This window comes from Schistocerca americana, chromosome X (genome assembly GCF_021461395.2).
Source record: "Schistocerca americana isolate TAMUIC-IGC-003095 chromosome X, iqSchAmer2.1, whole genome shotgun sequence".
NCBI lineage: Eukaryota > Metazoa > Arthropoda > Insecta > Orthoptera > Acrididae > Schistocerca > Schistocerca americana.
The window spans coordinates 778,187,610-778,214,217 of record NC_060130.1 but is presented as its reverse complement, the minus strand read 5'-3'; the positions used below and the strand labels follow the sequence as shown (position 1 = coordinate 778,214,217).

The 26,608-nt window shown below is 42.4% G+C and overlaps 2 protein-coding genes across 4 annotated transcripts in view; one reads left to right on the top strand and one right to left on the bottom strand.

Annotated features, from left to right (window-relative positions):
* The window catches only part of LOC124556313 (homeobox protein invected-like), a 340,740-nt gene extending 314,937 nt beyond the window's left edge, over nt 1–25,803 (bottom strand). Inside the window, exons 1-2 of the mRNA XM_047130285.1 lie at nt 25,650–25,803; nt 24,870–25,355 (exon numbers count right to left, since the gene is read on the bottom strand). Coding sequence (XP_046986241.1) covers nt 24,870–25,355; nt 25,650–25,803 — 640 coding nt within the window. The remainder of the gene's footprint in view (nt 1–24,869; nt 25,356–25,649) is intronic.
* A 63-nt stretch (nt 25,804–25,866) lies between these two features.
* The window catches only part of LOC124556769, a 92,319-nt gene continuing 91,577 nt past the window's right edge, over nt 25,867–26,608 (top strand). For all 3 annotated transcript variants that reach the window (XR_006968687.1, XR_006968686.1, XM_047130778.1), the window contains exon 1: nt 25,867–26,257. Coding sequence is in view for 1 of the 3 variants with exons in the window: in XM_047130778.1 (XP_046986734.1) it covers nt 26,056–26,257 (202 nt within the window). In the remaining 2 variants the exon portion in view is untranslated. The remainder of the gene's footprint in view (nt 26,258–26,608) is intronic.

Sequence of the window (26,608 nt, the reverse complement as noted above, 5' to 3'; positions counted from 1 at the left end):
TACGCTAGTGAAGACAGTTAGAAAACTTCAAAGGTTCAGAGTCGATTTGGATGATGTGTAAGGGCTTCCCAGCGAAACATCTGCAGCGTAATCGAAATAACCTCAGCAACATGTGGTAGGGTATTTCGTTGACATGTTTTTTCGAGTACAATGCAGAAGTTCCGCTAGGAAGGCCTTATACATCCTCCATACAGTCCTGATCTTTCACCATACGATTTCCATATTTTTGGAGCCATGAAGAGAGATATTTTTAATCTTCAATTTGCTTAGGACGAAGAGCAGGGTACAATTATGGTCTCGTAGGTAACCGACAATATTTCTCCATGAAGGTATTGACCGCCTTGTCTCACAGTGGGATAAATGTATGGGCAGTTTTGGCTACTACTTTTTAAATAATAAACAGCTGATTTACTTTTTTAGATCTGTCTCGTTTTCATTTGACTGCCCCTTATAATGTAAGTTCCATGAAACTCCACTTCCGTTCGGTAAGTAAATATTTGCTAGATGCTGCAACCACGTTTATAAGCAGAAAATTATATAACTTAATGATGAGTCACCAAAGCTGTAAACCACGAAGTTCATGATTTCATACCTAAATTAGGAAATATGGCACGACGGACGAGAAAAACGATGTATTACAACTCCGCGATCGATACAGGTATGAAGGGGACAGGGAGGAACTGTAGCTTTGTATTCTCTGTATCTATTATTTCAAATCTGTAATTAGTCTTACTTAGCTACATCGAACAGGAAACGATCAATTTCCCATAGTTCCATATGACATCACGAATTTCTACATACGACAGCAGTTAGTTTGCTGTTGAACTCACCTCCTAAGATCTATGATACTATTAGCAGGAATTACGATACTTCCGAATTTTGAGCATCAGTACAAAATATATAATGAGAAATGACGAGGTTCATCGTGTCGATAGGAACTGTTCGTCTGGAACCAGTGGCATAGCTTAATAAACAATATTTCAGGAATTCATTGAAGTATCAAATCAATGGAAATTCGATCCTATGAGTGGCGCGATGTTTCTTCGATACTCTGAAGGTTAAGATAAGTAAGATGACAAGTTCGTGGTTAAGAAGCACTTCCAAACATACACCGAAGAGAAGAAAAACCGCTAGTTTTAAAAGTAGTCGACGACATCTGTCATTTGTCGGGTTGCTAAGGAGCGCCAGTATGGCTGTCACAAAGTATGGAAAGCTTTTTATTATTGTCTGTAATGGAGTAAAAACTTATAAATCCTTCATAAGGTTCAAACTTGCGACATTTCCGTCGGGAGTGTAATGTAGAGAAAACATTAATTATAAACAGCCTCCGTTACTGTCAGTCACAGCACGTTATGGATTCTACGGTTCATTTTCAGATGATGTAAAGATTTTACAGACCTGTTCCACCAATGAAAGGTAGGTGGGTTAAGTTGACGGAAAAGAAAGCGGGCGGGGGCATACTTATAGCCTGTGTGACGTCTATGAGACGCGAGGACACCGCAGAGTTCTAAACCGAGTTGTGATTCATTAAAAAGCTGAAAAACAGTCACCCTTCAGTTTATTTTTGCCTTCAGCTTCATTTGGGTCCAGTGATGACAGACATATAGATAAGAACAAGAAAATAACAATTTGTGTTTAAAGGAGTGGCTGTCTTTGGCTATACCATGGCCGCAGTTGCAGAAAGTTCCCGCTTATAAGGGTGCGGATTATCCGATTAGCACATTATACGGGAATAGTCCGGCGATTTTTGAAACAAAAAAATGTTCAAATGTGTGTGCAATCTTATGGGACTTAATTGCTAAGGTCGTCAGTCCCTAAGCTTACACACTACTTAACTTAAATTATCCTAAGGACAAACACACACACCCAAGCCCGAGGGGGGATTCGAACCTCCGACGGGACCAGCCGCTTTTGAAACAAACTGAAAACGAAACCTAATATATCGTGCTATATTTAGAATGATCGGTTTTGCTTGGAATACAAATTTCTGACTGTGAAGACGTAAATGAGGAAATCGTCGGCAAGTGCTCAAATTGCGGTGCCTATCAACCGACGTAGTTATAGTGAACAAAATGCCTTCGGTACAGGACGGAAGTGAAGACGAGGCGATAGAGGAACCAGTTATCAAGCACGCCGAGGGACTGAAATGCGCTGATATGTTATTAGAGCGTGCAGCACAAAATTAGTTTAACGATATAGATTTTCTCAGTCTCCGAAAAATTAGAACCGTCGTCAGCAGACAAGTGAATGAAAATCAGTAACAGAATAAAAATTGATGAAAATTTCGTGAATTTGTACAGAAAACAAGTGGTACGATATGAAGAGTGTTTTGTAAATCAGCTCTTTCAAATGCGACATGCAAATGGCTTGTTAATACAATTAATAACACTTTCAATGGTTCATATGGTTCAAATGGCTCTGAGCACTATGGGACTCAACTGCTGTGGTCATCAGTCCCCTAGAACTTCGAACTACTTAAACCTAACTAACCAAAGGACATCACACACATCCATGCCCGAGGCAGGATTCGAACCTGCGACCGTAGCAGTCGCACGGTTCCGGACTGCGCGCCTAGAACCGCGAGACCACCGCGGTAATAACACTTTCCGGTAAGAGCATGTCTGTTTCGGATTATCTGTGTTTTTCGGTTATCTGTGCACGCTATGGTCAGCATTATACCGGCAGATCGTTAGCTTCCTGTTCTACGAGACGGTAACTTTGGAAACATTGTGGTAGTTGTAACAATGAATCTACAAGTCAATGCTCGCATTGGGAAGAACGCGTGGCTTTTGATTCTGTTACGGCTATATCCACAAATTTTTTACAGTTTCTTGACCTGCTGGCATAGTTTTGATTAAATTCCTTTTCGCTGATGAAACCTTTCAACCATCGAACATTCGAGTAACATTGATGTAAACGTCAACAAATATTTTCAGATTTTTTCCTTTTTTTTTTTTTTTTACTACTACATACACTTTTATTCTTCTTGAATATATCTGATCAACTACCTTTTCGTTGGTTTTCCTCTGAACCACCGAACTCTCGAGCAACATTCACATAAACGTCAATAAATTGTGAGAGCCGAACAGAGAAGTGTATCTGTATCCCCTTGTACAGGTATCCGTCGGTTGGCTCTCTAATGCGTCACTGAGCGCTGGGTGCGTTGCGTCCGGGGCAGCGAGATGGCAGCGACAAGACTAGGGAAACGTGATGCATTTGGAAAGCGGAGTTTGCGGCCAGGTGTGGGAGGAGGCGCCGCTTTGTGGCTGTCGGCCCGCGTGTCCGCTGCGGTTTCGCACAAAGCCGGGCCACATAACTCGGGATGCACTATTTCACCCTCGCTTTCAGCCCCTGGCATGTTTTGTTTCGGGAAAACGCGCCCGGTCACAACAGGCTTTCAGGCAGGTACGAGGCCCCCCATGCCGTGGCTTTGTCGGCCACCCCTCAAAGGCACACCGACAAAAGGTGCTCGTTGCCACACGACCCCGCGTGTTTGGGGACATCGGAAATCTCTCGGGAGTGGACGTTGCTTGTATGCTCCTGTATATTATGCCACGGCCAAGTCACCGCCGAGGCGTTTTGTTGCCTTACGGGGGATTAGGGCCGTATAATGGGACGTGTCTTCCGATACGGAAGACTTCTGTCGCTCACAACAAGGTATTAGAAAAGTCACGCAAATATTAACGGCTGGCGGTCTCGCTCTGAAGGCGAACGGCGGCGACGTACCATCGCTTTCCCCCCTGCCCCTCTCATGGAATGGAATATTGGCTGCTTTTACAATTTGCTATGAATTATGTTGCTAAAGGAAGACATCTGCTCCTGCTTGAAGAGCAAGGATTCGACAAGTAAACGTACTACCACTGCGAGAGAAAACGCTGAAACCGAAGAGAAGCACACGTAATAAAGACATTGTTATGGAATGTAGCAGAATTAAATCAGGCGATGCACAGAGAATTAGATTAGGAAATAAGGCACCAAAAGCAGTAGACGAGTTTTGCTATTTGAACAGCAAAGTAACTGACGACGATGAAAGTAGAGAGGATAAAAGATGCAGACTAGAAACAGCAAGAAAAGTAATTATGAAAATGATGTATTTGTTATCACTCAACACCATAAATTTAACTGTTAGGAAGTCTTTTCTGATGGAATTTATATGGAGTGCAGCCTTGCGTGGTTGTGAAACGTGGACGATAGTCGGTTCGGACAAGAAGAGAATGGAGACCTCTGAAATGTGGTGCTACAGAAGAATGCTGAAGATTTGATGGGTAGATCAGATCAATAATGATAAGGTACTGAATCGAATAAATTATGGTGGCGGAAGATGATTAGAAAAAGGGATCACTTGATGAGATACATACTAAGGCATGTAGAATCGTCAGTTTACTAACTGACGGGGGGAGGGGGGGGGGGGGGGGGCAGACCGAGGCTTGACTTCAATAAGAAAGTTCAAATACAAGTAGATGCAGGGTACATTAGTTTTGCAAAGATGAAGAGGGAATTGCAAGGGTAAAATAGCACAGAGAGCATCATCAAACTAGTCTTCAGGCCGAAGGCCACAACCACAATATTCCAGTGCTAAAATCTTCGGCAATAATGGCATACAATTATGTGAATGAAAAGATATATACAAAACTACTACCATGTTATATCATTAAGTAGTTACTAGAAAATTTTGAAATATGTACTCAATTATGTAACATGATTATGGTATATCTTATATCTTTTCGTTCACAAAACAGAAAGCTCTTAGTATATTTTACATCCATACTAATCGTAGCACATTAAACGTTTGAGCAGCTCGTGGTGATGTACATAAAAATGTGTTTAATAAAACCTGTGGAGCACAACCCGAAGAAGATTTTATACATATTAAACCTTTACTGGATACGTGACTTAACACAGCTTAATTACGTTTTAAGCTCTCTTTGACAATAACATTATCAAAATTCGTTACGCGAAGTCAGTTCTCCTTAATAGAGCTACTGATTGGGATTTTCTAAAATCAGAAATTTGCTACAACTGGCTAGAAACAGTGGCAAAATTAAGAAACTATAGCAACATCAAGGCCTTCAGGAATATTTCCCTACAAATATAAATAAAGAACAGATAATTTGCTGCTGAAATTATGATAACCCTTCCATTACGTACTCTGTTTGTTTTAAGAAAACAGGATCACTACGGTTTCAAATCTTGCGGATGCATATTCACCAAAGAAGAGATGAGTACAGACTATATGTTCAAAAGCATGGAAATTCATTTCATTTCTTCTAAGAAAACGAAGTGTGAGACGTAATATGTCTATGCTTGACCTCTGTCTTTCTGCAACGCCGTAAAATTTTCCACATAAGAATGGCATACAAGAATTCATGTGTTCTTCGAAATGTGTTGTGCGTTTCTGCAGCTCATTATAAGGTAGGGTACAACATACCAATACCATTCTTTACTGTAGAGCACTACCAGTCACAAACATTTTTATTGAAATAGCTTAAAAGTATTCATCGGAACACACATCTCATCGCCACAAACACAATGTAGGAGAGGGTGAATAAAACACATATTACCATCTGAAGGTGAGTCTACACCGTCAGAAGACGACAGACGTAAAAACATTTTTTGGGGTACTCCAAGAGAGTGTTATATGACCGTTAGTATTCACAATATGTATAAATGATCTGCTAGATAAGGACAGAGGCTCTGTGAGGCTTTTTGCAGACGATTTTCTCGTCTAAAAGAAGGCTGCCAAGCCAGGAGACTGTAGTGAAACGCAGGAAGACCTGAGGATGGTCGATGATTGGTACAGGGACTGGCAAGTAACCGTGGACGTAAGTAAGTGTCTCGTATTAAAGGAGTATCGTGAACCTGGGTGACTTTGTGCCGTGTAGATGACTTTGTGCCATCTGCACTTTCTTTCAAACAAAGCAGTTTGGAATGTCTCTACCAGAAGCGCCGAAGTGTCTAAAACCGTACTGGATAGTGCTGCCCGCTGCAAGTGTACTCATTATTTACGTCTTACTTCGGATGCTCCTACCAAAAAGTCTGCAGCAGTCTGAGTATTTTTCGGAGCAAGCCTTTTGTCGGAAACTTTATCTTGTGTCTCACGGAAAGCAGAATTTTACCAGACTCCGGTTAGTATACTGTTTTGATACATTATTCATTAGACTGATGCCGCAATGTGATTGTTCTCTTACGGATTGTTTTGGCACATTAGCCGCGCGGAGTGGCCGCGCGGTTTGAGGCGCAATGTCACGGATTGCGCTGCCCCTCCCGCCGGAGGTTCGGGTCCTCCCTTGGGCATGTGTGTGCGTGTGTGTTGTTCTTATCGTAAGTTTGTTTAACTTATTTTAAGTAGTGTTTAAGTCTAGGGACCGATGACTTCAGAAGTTTGGTCCCTTAGGAATTCACACACATTTGAACATTTGGCACATAAATGAGAGTCGTTAAAAACCGAAAGATTCTAGAAAAGAGTTTTTTGTAAAACACCTTCAAAATTGACGCAAAGCCACACCTCTTTACGGTACTTCCAGTTGTAAAGCCGATTTGTTGTTCCCATTTTCTGCTCAATATTTCGCCTGCTACGGGCGCAGGTTCGAATCCTGCCTCGGGCATGGATGTGTGTGATTTCCTTAGGTTTAAGTAGTTCTAAGTCTAGGGGACTGATGACCTCAGATGTTAAGTCCCATAGTGCTTAGAGCCATTTGAACCATTTTTTGCACAATATTTGGACGACCGACCCAGACGTCTTGTTTAGGTACTGCGAGTTACGCTGTCAGGCGTACTCTCTGCTTGAACTCCAAGCAGCCTGTAAACTGTTGTTGGTTCACGCCCCTGAGGAAGACGACTGGGTCGATCGTCGATCCCATAATTGTAACACACTGCGAATAATTAGACGAACTGACCAATTAATGTTTGTTTATGCTGTTTCCGAAAAATCACTGGAAACAGTAAGTACCGTAAAAAACATAGGAGTAACCCTATGGAGTAACAACGTAAAGCAAATTGTAGGAAAAGCAGTTGTCAGCCTGAGATTTATCGGAAAAATTCGAAGGAGCATGTGGAATACCAGACCAACTGTATGACTGGGTTAAAGCGTTTCTAGCAAACAGAACACAGCATGTCATTGTCAACGAAGAGAAGTCTTCAGACGTAAAAGTAACTCCAGGTGTGCCCCAAGGGAGTGTTATAGGACCATTATTTTTCACAATATATGCCAATAACCTAGTAGATAAAATAGGAAGTTCCACGCGGTTTTTAGCGGATGATGCTTATTATACAGAAAAGTGACAACGCTACAAAATTGTAGCGCAATGCAAATAGACCTATAGTGGATATACGCTTAGTGCAGGAAGTGGCTATTGACCCTCAGCATAAAGAAATGTAACGTATTGCGACTACATAGACAGAAATCCCTTTATATTACGATTATACGAGACCAGAAAAATCACTGGAAGCCTTTACTTCCTAAAATATCTAGGAGTATGCGTATGGAGCGATATGAAGTGAAACGACCACATAAAATTAATACCAGGTAAGGCAGATGCCAGACTGCGATTTATTGGAGGAATCGTTAGGAAGTGTAGCTCATCAACCAAGCAGGTAGCTTTCTCTTTCGACCAATGCTTGAATATAGCTCGTCAGTCTGGAATCAGTACCAGATACAACTGATAGAGGTTACGGAGAAGATCCAAAGAAGAGCAGCACATTTCGTTACAGGTACATTTAGTAAACACGAAAGCGTCACAGAGATCTTCATCCAACTCCAGTGGCAGACGACGCAAGAGAGGCGTTCTGTATCACGGTGTGGTTTATTGTTAAATTTCCAAGAGCGAACTTTTCTAGAAGAGTCAACAAGTATATCGCTCCTTCCTACATATATGTCGTGAAAAGAACATGAATATAAAATTAGTGAGAACCGAATCCACCCAGAGGCTAACCAGCATTCGTTCTTTTCGTGAACCATTCGCGTCTAGCGCACGAAATGGGGGAAGTGTCACTGGTACACAAAGTACACTCTGCCACGCACCGTAAGGTGGCCTGCAGGATGTAGATGTAGATGTAAGGAAACGTTATTCACCCGGGGAAGAAGTGGCTTACAAAACATCTTTTCTAACCATTTTTGAGAACTGCCTATCAGTGTGAGATCCTTTGCAGGGTGGATCAGTAGACGAGACGGAGAAGATCCAACGAAGAGCGGCGCGTTTCGTCACGGGATTCTTTAGTCGGCGCAAGAGCGTTACGAAGATGCTCAATAGACTCCAGTGCAAGTCGCTCCAAGACAGTCGTCATGTACTACGGAGATAGAGAGACAATACTGATATTTCGAGAGTGTACTTCCGAAGAAGAATTGGTCATCGTATTACGTCCTTCCAGACATGTCTCATGAAATGACCACGACGACAATATCGGGAAAATTAGAGGACGTTGTGAAATTTATCGACAATTTTTCTTTCCACGCATCTTTCACGAATAAAATAGGAAAGGCGAAAGTCGTAATGGTATTAGACGAACCTTCCGGTGCTTTGCGGAGATGTAGTGACCTGTAACGACTTTGTTTACCTAAAATAAATTAGATAATAACAGTGTCTGGTTGCTGTCTTAATTTTAATAGGAAGCCGCCTGTATTTATGTGCAGTCACATGAAGTGATTTCGTGAAGATCGGAAAAGGCCATTCGTTATATCTTCTGAAAGTATGAGTAATCAAAGACACAGGTTTCGCTAGTAGAAGCATGCTACTGTTGCATATGCTCATGTGATGATAGGGCGCGGTTTAGACAGTAAAATATGATAGAGTAAGGATAGGCTCAGAATTCTTGAATTTCAAAAGCTGTAACTCTGCGAAGAAAATTCAGCAGCGAAAACACGAATTCTCATATTGCATTTGTGTTTTTAATATGGACATTAAGTAAAATCCACAAATATGAAGCATATTTTGAGACAATAAAAATTCAAACACTGAGCCTTACCACAATAATAAAGAGAGGAAGTATAGAATGGTGTTATGAGACGGTGCGATAGTTCAGGTATGTTTGTCATTCCAGATTGGAAACGTGATTTCATTGGGAATGCTAGCTCTAGACAGGTGTATTCAGACATTAGGAAACTCCACTATATATATACATATATATATATATATATATATTCTTTCATGCGCTTAATGATATGGTAGACTAAAACACATTTCTTTCCTCTTACATGAAGTGCGGTCGCAAAAAACAGTGACGAAGAAGCTGACAAGATTTGGAGAAATAAGTGGGAAATACCAATATTTGACAGACTGTTTAAGCTAGCGCAGCAGTAAGCTTGTATGACGTGTGAAGTGCTCAAATCAGTTAAGGCAGTCGTGGAAAATGCAGTAAGACTGTGTTACTACAGTTTTCAATATAAATAATAAATTAACGCTCATTTAGCTTGTACGTCTTGACAGTAGATTATTCACCAATTGCAGCACATAGACTGACATAACACCCAACAGCTGCACAAAGAAGAGGTCAAAATAGTAACCATTGGACGGCAGTTACAAAGATATTAGGATAAACTGGCAGTGTGGTTTTGTCAGACAACTGTAAAATGGCCGGCAGATGCCCAGAATGAGGTACTTCGAGGAAGTGATTGACATGATGATGCGACTGAATTGGAGAATTACGTTCTAATGATTCGTAGACAGCCCTTTCGGTTCCAGGAACCTGCATTCAGGTTTATCAACGAAAATAACTCTCAATTAGAATCCCATACTGACAACGACAACGAGATGAGACACACACTTACGGCTGCCCTCGTCACAGTCGCATTACAGCAGACAGAGTAACGTTAACAGCCCACACGAACACTCCGTCACAAATTTACTCCCGGCATAATAGAAAACATAGAAATGAAAGATGTATGGAAGATAGACGGCTGATTTCAGACAACTGAGTCTGAAAACTTTAAATTCAAGGCAAATGCGGTCCGTCATTCAAGTGAGAGAGATGATTCTTTAATCGCTTCCTTTACGAAGTGTACACATGGAAATAATGAATAACATGGGTCTGGCTTCACGCGGTTTATACAAGGTTGCAAATTACGGTCTTATGCACTGTGTTTACTCTTAGAAACAAATAAATTTTGCAGTGTCGTGTCAACATAAAATTTCCAGCAAGAATTAAACCAGTATTACATGATACGCGAAACCTTAGCGAAAATGTAGCTAAAAAAAGAAAGAGAAGCGCTGAAATCAAATTTTACGAAGTCTACCAACCATTGCACAGCGTTATGTAAGTGCAAGATAAAATTTGTTCTCGCTTCCCACGCCCGAGTTCCCGGGTTCGATTCCCGGCGGGGTCAGGGATTTTCTCTGCCTCGTGATGGCTGGGTGTTTGTGATGTCCTTAGGTTAGTTAGGTTTAAGTAGTTCTAAGTTCTAGGGGACTGATGACCATAGATGTTAAGTCCCATAGTGCTCAGAGCCATTTGAACCATTTGATAAAATTTAACGAACGTAGCATAGTTTCGAAGATATTACAGTGATGAGAGTATTATCTGTTTATTTGCTATAATACCTATTGTTTGCAACCTAGGAGAAAACGAAAACCGCACAACTGCTACTATAGAAATATAAATGAGAAAAAGAGAAGAAAAATTACATTAATAACATAGATAAACAAATTTTAGCAATAAAAACTGACTGTCTAATAAAATTCTCAAATTAAATCTACTTCTACTGATGAAACCATCATTTCAATCGGGGTATCAGCCTGTAGCATGTTCGTTTTATCAAAAGATTGTTTCATGCTCCGAATCTCCGTGATACATGCTGCTGGTTCCCCTGATGCGCTAGCGTTATTATGAGCGTATGTCGTGTCAGAGATATAAAAAAAGAAACATATATATATAAACGCATAAACGAATATTTATTGGCTGAATTAAGCCACAGAGCGTGAACAGCGAAATGTAAAGAACAAAAACGTGTTTACCTGTTACGCAAAAATCGTTATAGTGGCAAGAAAGGACGATTAGGATCTAACATCACATCGAATACGAGTTCATTACAGATGGTGCACTTACTGGGATTACCGCTGAGTAACTGGGGTAGGTTAGGGACACGAAAATCGCTGAAGTGGCGTCAATTGAAAGACTTGCGACAGGCCAATGAGCCATACCAAATTATTATTATTATTACAGAAACTGCTGAAAACTTAAACATGATGGTCGGACGGGGATTTTAACCAACTTCGTAACTGCCGGGCAATATCGTACGAGCCTTACAATGGGAACAACACAGTCTGCAACTCTATTCCTGGGGGTTTAGATGAAGAAAAGGAAAAAAAGTAGAAAAGGTAAGCGGAGGAGTAGAAACAGGAAGTTTAGTGTATGTTGGTTTATCTGCAGTTGTATCAGCAGACAAAAGAAAAAAGTAATACTTTCAGTAGCTGGGAGGACAAACGAAGCCTCGTAGTTAAGTATCATACACGTCACTTACTATTCGTTAGTAAAACTGATATTGTTTGTCCGTGTCGCGTTCCTCTGTAATGGGCATCTAGAGGCAACTCATGCAAAGCGACACATTAAACTTCGAAATAGTTTGTCGGAAGTTCTACATTTCGAATCTCAGACAATGACGATTATTTACGACTTCGATGTTTTCCAAATCATTTGCCGTGAATGTTGATGGCCTATTTTCTAAACTAGTCCATACCACACATTTAATGTTTACACTATCGACTTTAACGTTAAGCTCTCTTAGAAAGAAAGAAATACAGCAACAGCTGCAAAGAAGCTCAGAGCGGTTGCCGTTGGACCTCTAAGGACACATCAGACGACCTGGCTTTGCAACGCTGCGCAGAATGTCATTTGTCTTTCGGAAGCACTTTAGAAGAATAAATTATGGGTCATAACTTGAAAAACATTCTCCTGTGCGGTGATTATCTATCGAAAGCTTAACGAGGCTGTCCTCTTTTTAAACGAATGTGGTAAAAGGATTTAACTGCTGCAGCTGCCATGCTTGTTACCGAACTGACCGAGTCAGGCGCGATTTGTGTTCGATGTGTCCGGTGGATAGTGACTGAATAAGCCACATATTCTTAATGCAGCAGCATTAGTACAAGTTCCTATTAAAGTTGTTGTGTATTTCTGACGGTTGCGTCCACTTCGATTTATGTTCAGGTCGAAAAATTGCGGTCACAGAAGACGAGGACGTTGTAATTCTCAGACGTAAATCAAGTGACGATTTTTACACACTCGAGGATTTCTGTGGGTTGTTTACTGCACTACTGAAGCCCATTTCTCCTCTTTGGTGTAGTCACCGCTTCAGTTCTATGATTTCTGGGTTGGGTTGGGTTGTCTGGGGAAGGAGACTAGACAGCGAGGTCATCGGTCTCATCAGATTAGGGAAGAAAGTCGGCCGTGCCCTGTCAAAGGAACGATCCCGGCATTTGCCTGGAGCGATTTAGGGAAATCACGGAAAACCTAAATCAGGATGCCCGGATGCGAGTCCAGTGTCTAACCACTGCGCCACCTCGCTCGGTGTTATGATTTCTGTTTTTATTTATTGTGGTGGAGGTTATTTGTCTAGGATTCGTGTCCTATAGATTTGTGGTGGTGGAATTTTAGTGATGACTGCATCTCCAGAAAGACAACTGCCAGTTGGCCACTGAGATACCGCTGCTTGAAATTTGTCAAATTCACTGGACTGAACAGTGTGCTGGTAACAAAACAGATTCTTAGTGTTCCATTCAATGTAACACAGGATCATATATTCAATAAAAAATCGTCCTTCATATGGCTTATTTTTATTGCAGTTGCTCTTACTAAGAAACGCTTTACCGGAACCAAATAAATGCAACTAGCAAAAAAACTAAAAAAATGGGTACATTCGGTAGGCTCCGACTGTGTAAGGGGCTGCTAATACCTGAACGGCTCGGTTAAATTTAGAAACTGAATGCAACGAAATAAGTAGTCCGGGTACAAATACTCAGCTTCAGCCATTTTAGTCTGTTCATATCCTACATTGCTAACGGTAAGCACTATTTCTTCCATTATTAATATATCCGTTAACAATGGTAGCCTCAGCAGGCTCTGAGCACTATGGGACTCAACATCTTAGGTCATAAGTCCCCTAGAACTTAGAACTACTTAAACCGAACTAACCTAAGGACATCACACACACCCATGCCCGAGGCAGGATTCGAACCTGCGACCGTAGCAGTCCCGCGGCTCCGGACTGCAGCGCCAGAACCGCTAGACCACCGCGGCCGGCAGCCTCAGCAGGAACAGATCCTTAAGACCGATAATTACTAAATCTTTATGATTAATTTGTGAGAGGCGCTATGACTGGGATATCTCAAACATTGACTGTGCAGCATGGAAATAAATTATACTATGTTTTCAAAATTTTAATCCTCCTAATTACGTTTGCCAGTCTTACATGCTGATTAAATGTACTATGTTTCGCACAATTCTTTCACGCACGATGTGTTGACCTAATGTGAGAGTAACCTGCTCCTGTATAGGTGTACTGACGGGGAAGAAACTGAAATCAAGAAAAAGAAATCGTGAAAGGTCTTGCAGATAGACAAGGAACGTACTTGCATCGTATGAGAACAAATCATAACTTTTCAGTTCGTGAAGAGTAATAAACAAATCGCTCAGGGGTTATGTTTATCATTAGAAATCGCAGCCGCATACGTCCATTTCGACCACAATGTTATGGCACTTGACCTCACGTAGCCGTTATCGGAAATGCGCGGTGACGTTATGGCAAACAAGTACAGGTGTGACTAACAAAAACGCATCGCACTGTGAAAGATTTCAGGACAGTTGTGCACGTACTATCAAGTGTTTCAGAGTGTCCTCATGAAATATCACGATAAAAACTCACGATAAGCCGACCGAATCTCCCTCACTTCCAGGTGCAATAATATTGTGGTCGACTAACACAGTGGTAGTTCTGATGTTGTCTGCCAAGCTCGTCTTGGCAGAAATACTAACTTGTTTGCCAGCTCGCTGTTCACGCACGAGCAACGAGGGGAATGTCATAGAACGTCAACATACAAGCCGGTACCCGCCGGTCCAGCAAAGGCGCTGAGTTCCATTTCGAATCGTAACAAGATGTTCAGCAATCGCACACAAGCTGCCTGTGAGTCACACCAAGACAATGCAGAACCAGTAATGCTGCACTGTCAACCAGAATATTTACTGCCAACCATGGCATCGTTTCATTAAGGGACAGAGTTTAACGTCCTGTCGATGCAGATACCTTTGAAGTTCACACTTTTATTAGATAGTTTCTGATAACGATCACCGCTGTTGTCCATGTGTAATCCTGAGTAATACCCTAACATTAAATTATGACTCGCAACGCTGAAAGGATTACCAGCGCAGTTCAGCATTAGCCTAAGTGTTTGCATTTTCACTTGATGTCGCGCCAGAGTTTACCGTTAGCTGTAAACTTTAGTTATGTCGTAGTTAATCGGAAAATGACTCCGTGGAGCTGTTAAAATTTATACGATTACTTGTAAGCGATAGGAGGCGCTCGTAGCCAGCTAACTGCAAAATGATTTCGTACTCTTCGCAGGTTTTCAAACGATCGTTACCCATAGGGTGTACTTAATAAAAGCTTTATTGACGAGAATGAACGTCGCGAAACAGAGCTGTCTCGCCCATAAACCTTTAAACAGCGTACATTAACGTCTAACGAAGGTGTGCTCAGTTCGAAACATTTGTGTTTGTAACTTTTGGATAGCGATATTCAAATAGTATGTTGTAAAATTTTATTTGCTGAACAAACTAATCTATATTGTTAATGAGTACAAATTTGTTTTTTGATCCTGAAATAACGACCTTTGATCACTTTGTGAGAGGTATTGTCTCCCGGAAAGCGATTCTTTCTCTGTCAATGGAAAAAATTGAAGGAAAAGTGTTGACGAATCGTTTCATTTGCTTCCGCCACAAGCGCTGACTTTAGTGCTGACGCTTTGTCAATATTTCATAGGAAGGAGATACGATATAGTTTATATCCCAATCTATAACGCAAAACTGTTTATATCTTGTGATATTCGAAAACAGTCTTGTTACGGATTAAAAAAATATATATCATCGCATCAAATGCAAATGCCTCTGAGCGCTATGGGACTTAACTTCCGAGGTCATCAGTCCCCTAGAACATAGAACTACTTAAACCTAACTAACCTAAGGACATCACCCACATCCATGCCAGAGGCAGGATTCGAATCTGCGACCGCAGCGGTCGCGCGGCTCCAGACTGTAGCGCCTAGAAACCGCCTTTTTTTGTTTTTTGTTTGTTTTACAAGGCTGGGAATCGAACCCAGGTCTCTTGCTTACTTTTTTTTTCTTCATTTTGTTCGGTATCGTTCGTTGTGTTTTGTCTGGGCGGACGTCACACGACATCCGTTCAAGTTGATCGTTCTTTCTTTTACTCCGTTTTTTTATTACAGAGGGCTATCGCCTCTCTGACCGAACACGCTGAGCTACCGTGCCGGCTTGCTCGGCCACTCCGGCCGGCATCATCACGTCGTTTGGTTCGAATACTATACAAATAATTTTTCTGCATAATGTCAGTAATTTCTTCCATTAATAACGCGGTGTCAAATACTTACAGATTCTTGCTTTCGCATTATTTTCTTGGGCAGTGGATATTTTAAAACAGCTATAAAGTTTGGACTGAGCAAACCATACTGGCTATTAACAAAGGAGTTTTGTGTTTCATGCATGATTTTTTACTGTGGCAAGTATGTTTAACAGTTGAAAAAAATCTAGATATTTCGGAGGAAGGCATCCTCTGTGGTGTATTGTCTTTCGACAGTTATATATTCCACAGTATTGCAAGTAGGTTTAAAATACTTCCGTGCATTTTGGTAGAATTTGGCAGTGTCGTTAGAGACGGTGTTCTAGCTGACCTCCGAGAAGAATGTGTCACGAAATATGCTGAGGAACAGCAACAGAAAACATTCTGGCACTCGTTCGGAGTAATTGGTTTAGTGAATCGACGAAATCCCAGGATCGCGTGAGACGGATTTACAAAAAGTAGTGTCTGGCGTTCACAGTGCACCATCAGGTTCCGCTTGCTTTGAAGTAGAAAAATTAGTAGAAAGGATCTGGCTTACACGAGAAACAGCCTGCTGTCCACAGCATGAACCGGTAACCCCGTGTAGGGGCTGAGAGTTGCAATGTTTGGGTAGTCTTTTGTAAGTAATCAAATCACAGTGCTTCTCACTGAACAAGTATGACTCATATAACGAAACTCTTGAAAATACAAAACTAGATACAAATAAAGGAACTTGATGAATTCCTACATAGTGACTGCTTGCAATGGGACCCCAGGTGTAAAATTCATTGTTTACAGGACGGACCTCCACCAAGCACCTAAAATTTTATAAAATTTATTTGGAGACCGATGTCGAAGCTTCATAGCTCCATTATGAACTCTCTACAAGTGAAATAAGACAAGCTCTTACGCCAAAAACAAATGATAAAAATAACTCACTCACATGTGAATGGTTTACAGTATTTTCATTTCGGTTGTATAATAAGAGCAGAGGTGTCAGAATGCGTCAGTTCCTACAGTAAAACTGTTCCAGAAAGCTCCTTGCTTTTTAGAAAAAATAAATGAACGCTATGTGGCGAAACAGTAGTTGGTAACAAGCATAATACTTGCTTATTTGCTGCACATCTTGCTTTGCAAACAATAGACAACAAGCGATAGACGAAAAGTTAAAAGAAGTCCCAGAAGGGGAAAAGGAAAACACGCCTTTCGAACAGACATATCGCGCAGTCAAATGACTACAGCTCAGCACAGGCAGTGATTTCAGGAGAAATGGGGTTGCCTTCGTTCAGCTGCCAGAATAGATGTTTCGTAATCACTTGTTCAGTCTGTGAACGCGCTTAAACGTTATCTTAATTAATTTCAGAGTGACAATTAGGCTATTATTGCAAACTCAAGCGAAGCGTGCGTGTATCTGATCCAACACAACAAGCCAACATGAGTTTCTGGTGGGAATTAATGTAACTTGAATGTTTGGAACGAGTAAAGGCTGCTCAGTTACATATTTGCCAATGTGCTGTGTTCCAAAATTCACTGCCGCCATTTTAGCTCATTCGAGAGAGAGGGTGTGTTTAGGAAATGGGAAGGGGAGGGGGTGAGGGGTGCAGACGCAGGCCTCAGAGACACACAGCGACCAGTCCTTTGAGAGTGGATTTGTAAGGGCGTCAGCACCCCAGCTCACCCTCACAGCCACGCCCTGCAGATTTAACCCACGGCTGTCTTTCCCCGAGGGGAGCGTTGATGTCACACATGCTGTGTACGCTTCCTATTGAAAGAGATTAAGGAGTGGCGACCCCTAACACCCCGATGCGGTTCGCATACGAGCGCGTTGGCGCGGATCTACCGCTCAAATAGCTTCCAGTACAATCCCTGATCTCTATCTTATCCATCTTCTCTATCAGTGATTCCCTTCTTTGTGTCGTCCCACTGAAGAGGTCGGACGTACGGAAGTATTATTTCCAATGGCCTTCGCAAAAAACCTCAAGAAAATATCACTTGGGTTTCTTCCGCAAGACCGTAACTGTGTCAGCAAAGTACTGTCATAAATTTATCCATCTTGTATGGAATTGGTTGAGTTCGGCGACTGTATTATAAATTTACGAAGTAATTTTTACCGCTTCAGTCACATTTATTACCACAAATCATGACTTATAACTAATAATAAAAAATGACTAAAGCAATAACAATTATTTCATAAGGTACTATCTAGCATCGCACACATTCTCACACGTATTACATATAATTTTCCAGTGTGTGTGTCATCTCATTAAAGTTATGCTGTGCTCTCTAGAGTCATTTTAACTCGTAGAAATTCTGTTACGTGGTAATGTCAGTTAGTTATTTCCTTGGTGTGCGAAAGTAAGAAGATTTTGAAAACTTGTCTCGGAGGTTTTATGCAGTATTTTCTATGATCGTTACTTGAAAGCTGGTTATAATTCTTGAACAAACTGAAGCTAGTTGAATTTATTATATGAAATGTTTCCTGCTCCATTAAGTAAATTTCAGAACTCAACACGATGGTCAAAAGCCAGTTACATTTCTGGCAATTGTCGTATGAACGGCGTCGGTGGCAATTTGCACTGTAAGTGTGCTGTAATTTCCGGAAATATCGCCACCTAGTGACGAGCCTCTTAAGGCTTAAGAACTATTTAATAGATACATAAATATCCCTAGTAAATTGCCTCGCCGCCAGCAGTTCCTTAAGGAATTAACTTCTTTTAAGCCACAGCAATAGCGTTCAGCGACTTCAACGAACTAAAGTACTTTAAGACTTTTTTATGTTTATCAATTGGCGACAATTTCAAACCATTTGATGTAAACTCTCAGTTTTTCTAAGACTCTCTGACAATAAACAAATTTCCAGCTACTCGACCTGGCTACAGCTCCCATTTAATTTCATATTTTGTCGGTCATCGTGATTTACCGTGATCGATGATCTCAGATGTACTGTCTGATTTTGGTGTCAGTCTCACCAAAACAAAGTGATCTTCACACACTATAAAATAATAATCTCGTGTGGCTCAATGACCTAGTGCAAGTCTCCAAATTGGACCGCCACTTGGGCGATTTACGTGTCCCTAACCTAACCAGTTGTCCGCCCGGGAAAAGGGGACCTACGGATTAACATGGAATCCGAACCGCGTGTCGTTTCTGCCAAATATCCACATCATTGAGATGTTAATGCCAGGTTAAAAGGCAGGCTGAAAAATCCACCGTCCGACCGGAATTCGTTCCCACGACCTTCCTATTGCCAGCCACGCGCTTCACCGCTAGACTGCCGTGTCCGGCTTCAGGTGGCTAAATATGACAATTGTTCTTTTCCGTTAGTAAGAAAAATTGTCTTAATCTTCGGACACAGCGCGTTAGTCCAAATATGGACTCTGTACGCACAGGTCATTACATAATAGGAAGTATGTAAAAATATAATATCTGGCGACATCCCCATTTTCGAGAAAGTCCTCAGGCACTGCGAAAGTAAGGAGTAGAAACAAAAAACATGGTTCAAGTTATGAGTTACGTTTCATGAGTTATGTCATGACTGTGCAACCGGAAACTTTGGTGAATAGAGTTACAGACAGTATGCACCCTGAAGAAACAAGTGTTTCGAAGTCCTAGAATTTGGTCTGTTACTGCTTCCATTGCTACGGAAACGATCTTTTTCCCGTGCGTTTGTTATTCCTCGAATTTGCAATTCGTGTTATCCGAAACCATGTATCCTTCGACGCACTGTGAGACGCGCAGGCGATAAGACGATTTTGAACTGTGGCTCAGAGGAATTATCTCACTCATTCTGCTCATACAGTCGCTTGCATGTTACGCAGCGAAGCAGATAGCTAATTTTGCAAGACTTTTCTCTACCGGACTTCGGAACTGTTTACCTCAATGCCCTTCTTGGGGCAAGTGCTCGCAAGCTCCTCCAACCCGAAGATATTTCCTTCCTTTTTTGTAATTTCTCAGGCCAAATTATTTAATTTTCGGGACAGTGCAATAGACAAATAGAACTTCTCTGTCTACTTTTAATGAGTTTTCAGTCCTCTCTTCTAATCTCTTGGCTGCTCGGTTATTTTATTATAGACCTTCCAAGTACCACCGACAAAATTTCGGAGGTTGTTCACCGACATCTTACGAGTATTTTGGTATAAGGGATTCGTCGTGACCGGCGGATCGTTGTGGAGTATTTACATTTATAGAGTATTTACATTTCTTACCACTATCTACATTTGTATCTACGTTACACTAAAAACAGCTGCCCAACAGTGCAAATGTCGACGGTATGCGTCGTAAGGGTCTCGTTTGGAAACAAACTGGTTTCATTAACTGGACGTACTTGATGTTGACTACAGTAACGCCCAATTTACTCTTCGCCTTCAAGCTTGCATTCAATACTGCTCGGTTCCGTATCGGGTTTGTTTCTCCGGCTGTGATTGTTGCACGTTAACAGTAACGCACAGCAGTATGGATAAGTTTACTGTTGGAGAGTTGGCAGATGTGAATTCACTGAATACAGTGGAAGACTAGCGTAACGACGCTATGCTGTTTCGGTAGCGGCGGCATCCACATCACAACATTTTTGCATATATATCTGGTTTGATCCATCACTCTCTGTCATTGTTTTGCACATTTTATTGATAGTGTATTACAAGTTTTTCCACTGTTACGATGGTATTTTCGAAGAAACAGAAAATTGCAGTAAACTTCGCAACATTTGATCCCAAGATTGGAGCTGTGTAAGAAACAGAAGTCTTTACTGAAAGATATTTTTCTTGAACTTAATTTTCTTATTCTCTTGTAAAAATTTGAAAGAAAGGAGAGATGGATTTTGTTGACAATAGCTCTACTAGTTAAAACATTATTGCTCTGTTTCTGTACTTGTATTATCACAAATAAAATGTAATGCCTCAGTATTAATGGCTTTTGAAACACAAACTTTCCCATTGGCACTAGCAACGAGACAGTTCCCTGCTATGTCACCTAGAACGTTCTTAATAAATTATTTATTTTCTAATTTCTGTCATTATTTTTATAGTGATAAAGTGAGCAGCATAATTCTATAATACCAGAATACCTTCTTAAATTTTTGGGTACAAATAAGTTATAAAGAAAAAGAGCTACATTGTTTTTTATTCTCCTCACAAACTGGAGGTTCAGCACTTAGAACGTTTGACACTTTTGTTCTTCTAACCATGATTACATCAGCCTCCGAAATTTTGTCGACGGAATTCGGATCCACCCTGTGTATTAGGTAGGTTCTAGGAGCTTCAGTCCGGAACCGCGCGACTGCTACGAGCGCAGGTTCGAATCCTGCCTCGGGCATGGATGTGTGTGATGTCCTTAGGTTAGTTAGGTTTAAGTAGTTCTAAGTTCTAGGGGACTGATGACCTCAGAGCCATTTGAGCCATTGTTTATTAGGTAGATCACAACTGAAATTTCTTAAACAATGAAATTAGCTGATCAAGGCTATTTCTCTTGTATTTCCACCGAGTTCGCACGAAGTGTTGAAACTCCCCAATATCTCTATTGTTTCAAATCTTTGAACGCTCTGTGATGACGGAAAACCTACAGCAGCTACTGTAAGGTGCGAATTTGGGAAAGGATGAACACTAAGAAAACAAAATGTTGTTTCGTATATAAAAGAAAGGGTTCATCTTGTCAAAAGGGAAGAGTACAGAAAGAAAAATTGGCAAATACTATCTGGCAGTGTGAAAAATCAATGGAAAAAAGAATAATAAGCTTTGAGAAAAGTGGCAGACTGAGGATACAACTGTTAGGCTAAGTAAAACAGCAGCATGCGTTCGTCAGAGCTGACGCGGTACAGAATGGTGTGCGTTGTGCGTTGCCGTTGTCCGCAGGCGGGAGCTACAAGCGTTTTATTACTGAGCGCGACAGAGAAGCGTCTGCAGTGACACAAGTAACTTTTATTGAAGCTGTGTCACAGTTCATCCGTCGTCGTGCATCTGACGACAACAGCCTGCTGGTACAAACTTTCTGTTGGAGACAAGTTGACAGCAAGCGTTAGTTTACTGCAGCTAAATCTGCCGGAGGATCCAAGCCTTGGTGCACTAAAAACTAAGTGATGTATACGCAAATGCAGTGTGTAAGAGCGCGAAAGACATTCACGTACTTAAGTTCCATTCTCAGTGCACTTCAAAACATCACAATAATAATGTTAAGATTAAAGGGTAGGGAAGAGAAGATGTTGTAAAACTAAATTAAAATGTTATAATTTGTGATTTACTCACTCGATTTTTTTTTCTCCAAGCTTTCTTACCGTCCCATCGTCGCTCTTAGGCGAAAGAAGTCTTTCACATAACTCTCTTCCACCTGGCGATGACGGTGAAACCGTCGAAATACGTAATAGAAACATAAAACCTTGTAACTGACGCAGTAATTGTAACATTTTCATTTAGACTGACAGTCCTCTCAACATACTCAATAGTGGGTGAAATAGTTAACTTTGGAAGCGGAATCAAACAATCTCTGTTTAAAGGCGCTTCAGTCTGCAACCGCGTGACCGCTACGGTCGCAGGTTCGAATCCTGCCTCGGGAATGGATGTGTGTGATGTCCTTAGGTTAGTTAGGTTTAATTAGTTCTAAGTTCTAAGCGACTGATGACCTCAGAAGTTAAGTCGCATAGTGCTCAGAGCCATTTGAACCATTTGAGCCAATCTCTGTTTAGTATAAAATTGTTATGGAGAGTTTAGGCATAAAAAATGCGTAAAGAAGACTAGTCGACCAAATTGGTCCACGTTCTTGTTGCACAAGGAAACTTTAATCAGGTTCAAGCGTATGAAACACGTTTATTTTCAGAGTTAATTTTAAGAGAACTTAGTAACGTTCAACCACGACAGTGATTCTTCCGTGAATACTGAATAAGCTTCACTTAAGGTTACTATAGCAGTGCAGGCGTCTTACAAAAACTTTTATAAAAGCAAAAGGGCGTCGAACGAAAAATATCAAGTGAAGATTCGCTGTCACTTCTATTTCTAGTGAGAGACTATAGTCTTGTGGAGCCGAATTTTGGGGTTGAAAAGGTTCTTAAAAATTATGATAGTGTGCTCTTTGCAATACGCGCAAAAATAAAAGCATTGTTTATGCTAGTCGTAAATTAATATCCAGAAAAATTATATAACATAATTTGCATCTATTGTTTCCACCTGATATTTTTGTACACACAAACATAATTCCGATAGAAAACCAAGTTTAACAGACAGAAAAGACATTAAAATCAATATGAAACACAGTCACATGTAACTAAACGTTCACATTCTTTGAAGAACTATTTTTAGAATCGGTCAGTGTTGGTAAAAATAAATGAAGTGATTCAAACCAGGGACACTTCCCACTACTGTGATTGTGCATAAAAATTCCCTGATTAATCTGATAAATACTGCACTCGATAGAGCAGTCTAAACGTAAAGAAGGTGGTCGATAACGGAAGAAATTACACTTTTAGAGTTCTGACTCTTTAGTTGCAGACAGAGCATACCTTAAGTACTCAGCGCAACTACAAATACTACAAATATAATCACAGACACATCGCAACGAGCAAAATACGTTCCTATAAACGGTTGTGACATTAATGAACCTCTGTCATGTACCAATAGCTTGTGCCGCTAGATAGGAATAAAATTTGTAATAGTGCAACGTACTACAGACGAAGAAAACAAGGATGATCCAACATGCAAACGGAGGTCTGAAGACACTACAGGTACTACTTGATGATCTACCCAGCATTCTGGCGTTTGGGGGAATGTTGGAGTTCACGGGGAGGGTTGTAACTCCTGTCATTGCCTCCGTGGACCGTAAAATGAGCTCACAGACTGGTTGTGCCTACCCACTACAAACACATTCTAATTAACCTACTCACTTCACACTAAAACGCCGTGTATCATATTTTCTCTTACAACTGCTTACTAAGAAAGTATCCCTTTTGCAAAGGTAGGAACTATTACATGCAAACGAGGAATCTTATGAACTGCCATTGGAATAATATTCGCGGGAATTAAAATGACGCGCTGAAGGAAAATTCTGCTAATCAATAAAATTCAAGGATTACGGATAAGGCATAGCCCACTATTAACTTCTTTTCTGCTAGAATCAAGATACTGTTTGACTTTGGGACGTATTCCTTAATCACAATATCGCGAGAGCTTTCTGGTTCAATTTTTTCGACCTAGTACCGTTCTCTGAAGCCTGTCTTCCGGTTCCAAAGTGTCGCCATAGTACAGAAAAGAATGTGAAATAGGTCTATGGATTTTTTCTTTTTGTAGGTGTCTGGTAATGAGAATATTATCAAAGTTCATCGTTTTCACTGTGGTGGCATTTAGAGCGTGTACAAGTACGATATCACGCTTCCGGCTCATATAAATTTTTTATTTACAGACAAAATACCGGACAATTGGCAGACAAAAATCAACGCAATTACGACACAGATCAGTCTTTATTATGTTATATCAGATCTGACGTTGGAAGTTGTTTCGCCGCGCACAGTTGAGTATTAGAATTAATTAGATTGGGTACTAAAAATCAACAGTAACTAATGTGGCTTTTTTTCTAAATTATAGTAGCAAGCATCAGTGTTTCAGCTTGCTCTCCCTGTTTCATGTTACTAACAGCTGTAAAAATACTAGTAGAATGCCGCCAGTTAATTTAGGCCTAAAAATAAATATCAACACACTTCGTAAAGTTTTGTTTACTGAGATGAAAATGTACATACTTAGCGATTTTATTATATCATTCACAACTGATAGTGTAGGTGAAAAGTGGTTGATATGTAAATGTGTGTATGTGTGTGTGAGTGTGTGTGTGTGTGTGTGTGTGTGTGTGTACGTGTAAAATGTAGAGTGAATTTCCTCACAGCCAGTGACAGTGACAAGCGGATGTAGCAATTAAAGCGAGTTGGTTTACCAAGGAAGGCGAATTGTCAAACGATAACTACCTTAGATCGGTCCCTGCAGCAGGAACAGGCTCTGCGAATGGCTTTTCTGTTCCTGCGGGGCCGTTACGCACATTGTTAGCCCTGACCTTCGCGCAGCACCTTCCGCTGAGAGCGCGCATTGTATTCACTTTCCACGAGCTTACGCCAGCCGGCAAGAGGGTCCTCTACTGTCATCTGGCCACTCCCCACACCTGCCGGTCCCTAATAGTCTCTCGTGCACCGATCGGTGCCTCATGTGTCGGTAAAGTGAACTGTAGTTACTCAAAAATTATAAGTGTGCCCGACAGTGACAGACGGCAGCAAGGATCAGGTGGAAATTGGGACGGTTAGGAAATGTGGTTTTAGGCCAACTAGGTGTTGTGGTGGAGGAAATACGTAGGAGCGCAGCTGCAGACTCACCGGACGACGGGCGGTCCGAGTATCGCGTGCAGTACACCCACGCGGGCCACAGCATGGGAGGCGACGACGCGGAGACGCCGACCGGCGACAGATCGACGGGCGCGGCGGCGCTGGGGGCGGCGCCGGGGGTGGCACCGGGGGCGGTGGCGGCGGTGGGCTGCTGCGGCTGCGGCTGCGGCGGCCGCTGCGGCGCTTTGGCGGCCGTCACGGAGGCCCGCTTTCCAAACTCCGGCCGCAGGATATTCTCGATGCTGAAGCTGAGCGGCGCCGCCGGGCCCGACGACGCCGGCGCCGACGGCGAGCACGCCGACGCCGAGCAGGTCTTGCATTCGGCGGCGGCGGCGGCGGCTACAGGCGGCGGCGGCAGCGACTCGCTGCCCACGCTCAGCAGCGAGTCGGCGTCGTCGTCGTCGCTGTGGACCGACGCGGCGTCCCGCACCATCACCGTCGTCGACGCCATCTCAGCCGTGTCACATCGCGGTCGCGCTGCTCAGCTGTCTGAGGCGACGCCGGCGCAGCGCCGCGGCGCGCACTCGCCGAGGAGGCGTGGTCTCCGGGGGCGGATCCTGGGTTACCCCTCCCCGCCCCTCCCGCGGCGCGTCCGGTGCTCGAGTTACGGCGTGCTTTAACGACCGCCGCCAAAAGGCTTCAAATAATTCGGCGGCGGCGCGCGGCGCTTTTCGCTCGCTTCCCTCCCCGTGCTGGCTACGCGGTCGCCGTCACGACGCCTCGTTTCCCGGGACCCGTTTTCGGGAGGGCGGTGGCGAGCTACCCCCTCACCTGCGGCAGAGCCCACGTGGAGGGGGGCGTCCGCCGGCCGGTGCGTGGTGGGGAGCGCTGGCGGAGCAAAAAAAAACTTCTCTCCCTCGGCCGGCCAATGGGAGTCGTGTGACGCCCACCGGCCGGGTGTGGCCACCGCCACCAATAAGAGCATACCTTACTACCTCGTCGACGTGTGTGGTCCGACTCAGTTAATGTCGTGATTCCTCCGGAGAAAACAAAGACGTAGCATTTTTAGTAACGATTTCACCGAACGGACGAGGACGGTTAATTAGGTAGATACTTTTCGCTGTGTGGTCTCCTTCAGTTATGTGCTAATTAAGCGGGAGTTACGTGCTGCAGACAGCAATACTCGGCTACGTCGCTACGCCTACGACGCCGGGATTATCGACGGGGCCCGATTCTAATGTCCGGCCAGCGGAACACCTCGCAGCAGCTATTGTCCGGTACTCTTGCGTCGCCCGGACGGCGACAAAAATGCGATCCTTGTCGCACCTCCTCCCAGTGGGGAGGACTTTCGCGACTGATCGATCGGTCCCTCGCTCCCTCGGACAGACCCCTCCGCTGTCCAATCGATGCCGCTGGAAGCAGATCGCGCAAAAGGAAATGTGAGTACTTGGCGCTAGGGTGGCCGCGGTTCAGGTACCGACACGTTAAATCTCACACTTCGTCTGAGAGACATTTATTTTACATTCGTTACTTCTTGGATGCTAACGCCTTTTCCCAGACAGGGTAACTGCAGTGTTACTGATCTCTGTCCTCTCCTTAAGTCCTAAAACACGCTAACAGATAAAATACTTCGTTCCTAAGGAACTGTATATCCATATGCTGCCTCAGTCCTCATTGAGAACGCTATTATTTGCGTGTTGCCTTTGCAGATTGCATTTACAACCGATTATCTTACTTCAAATTATTATTATTTTTTAAAATCTCTAATCATTTCTCCAGCTACTAAAGGC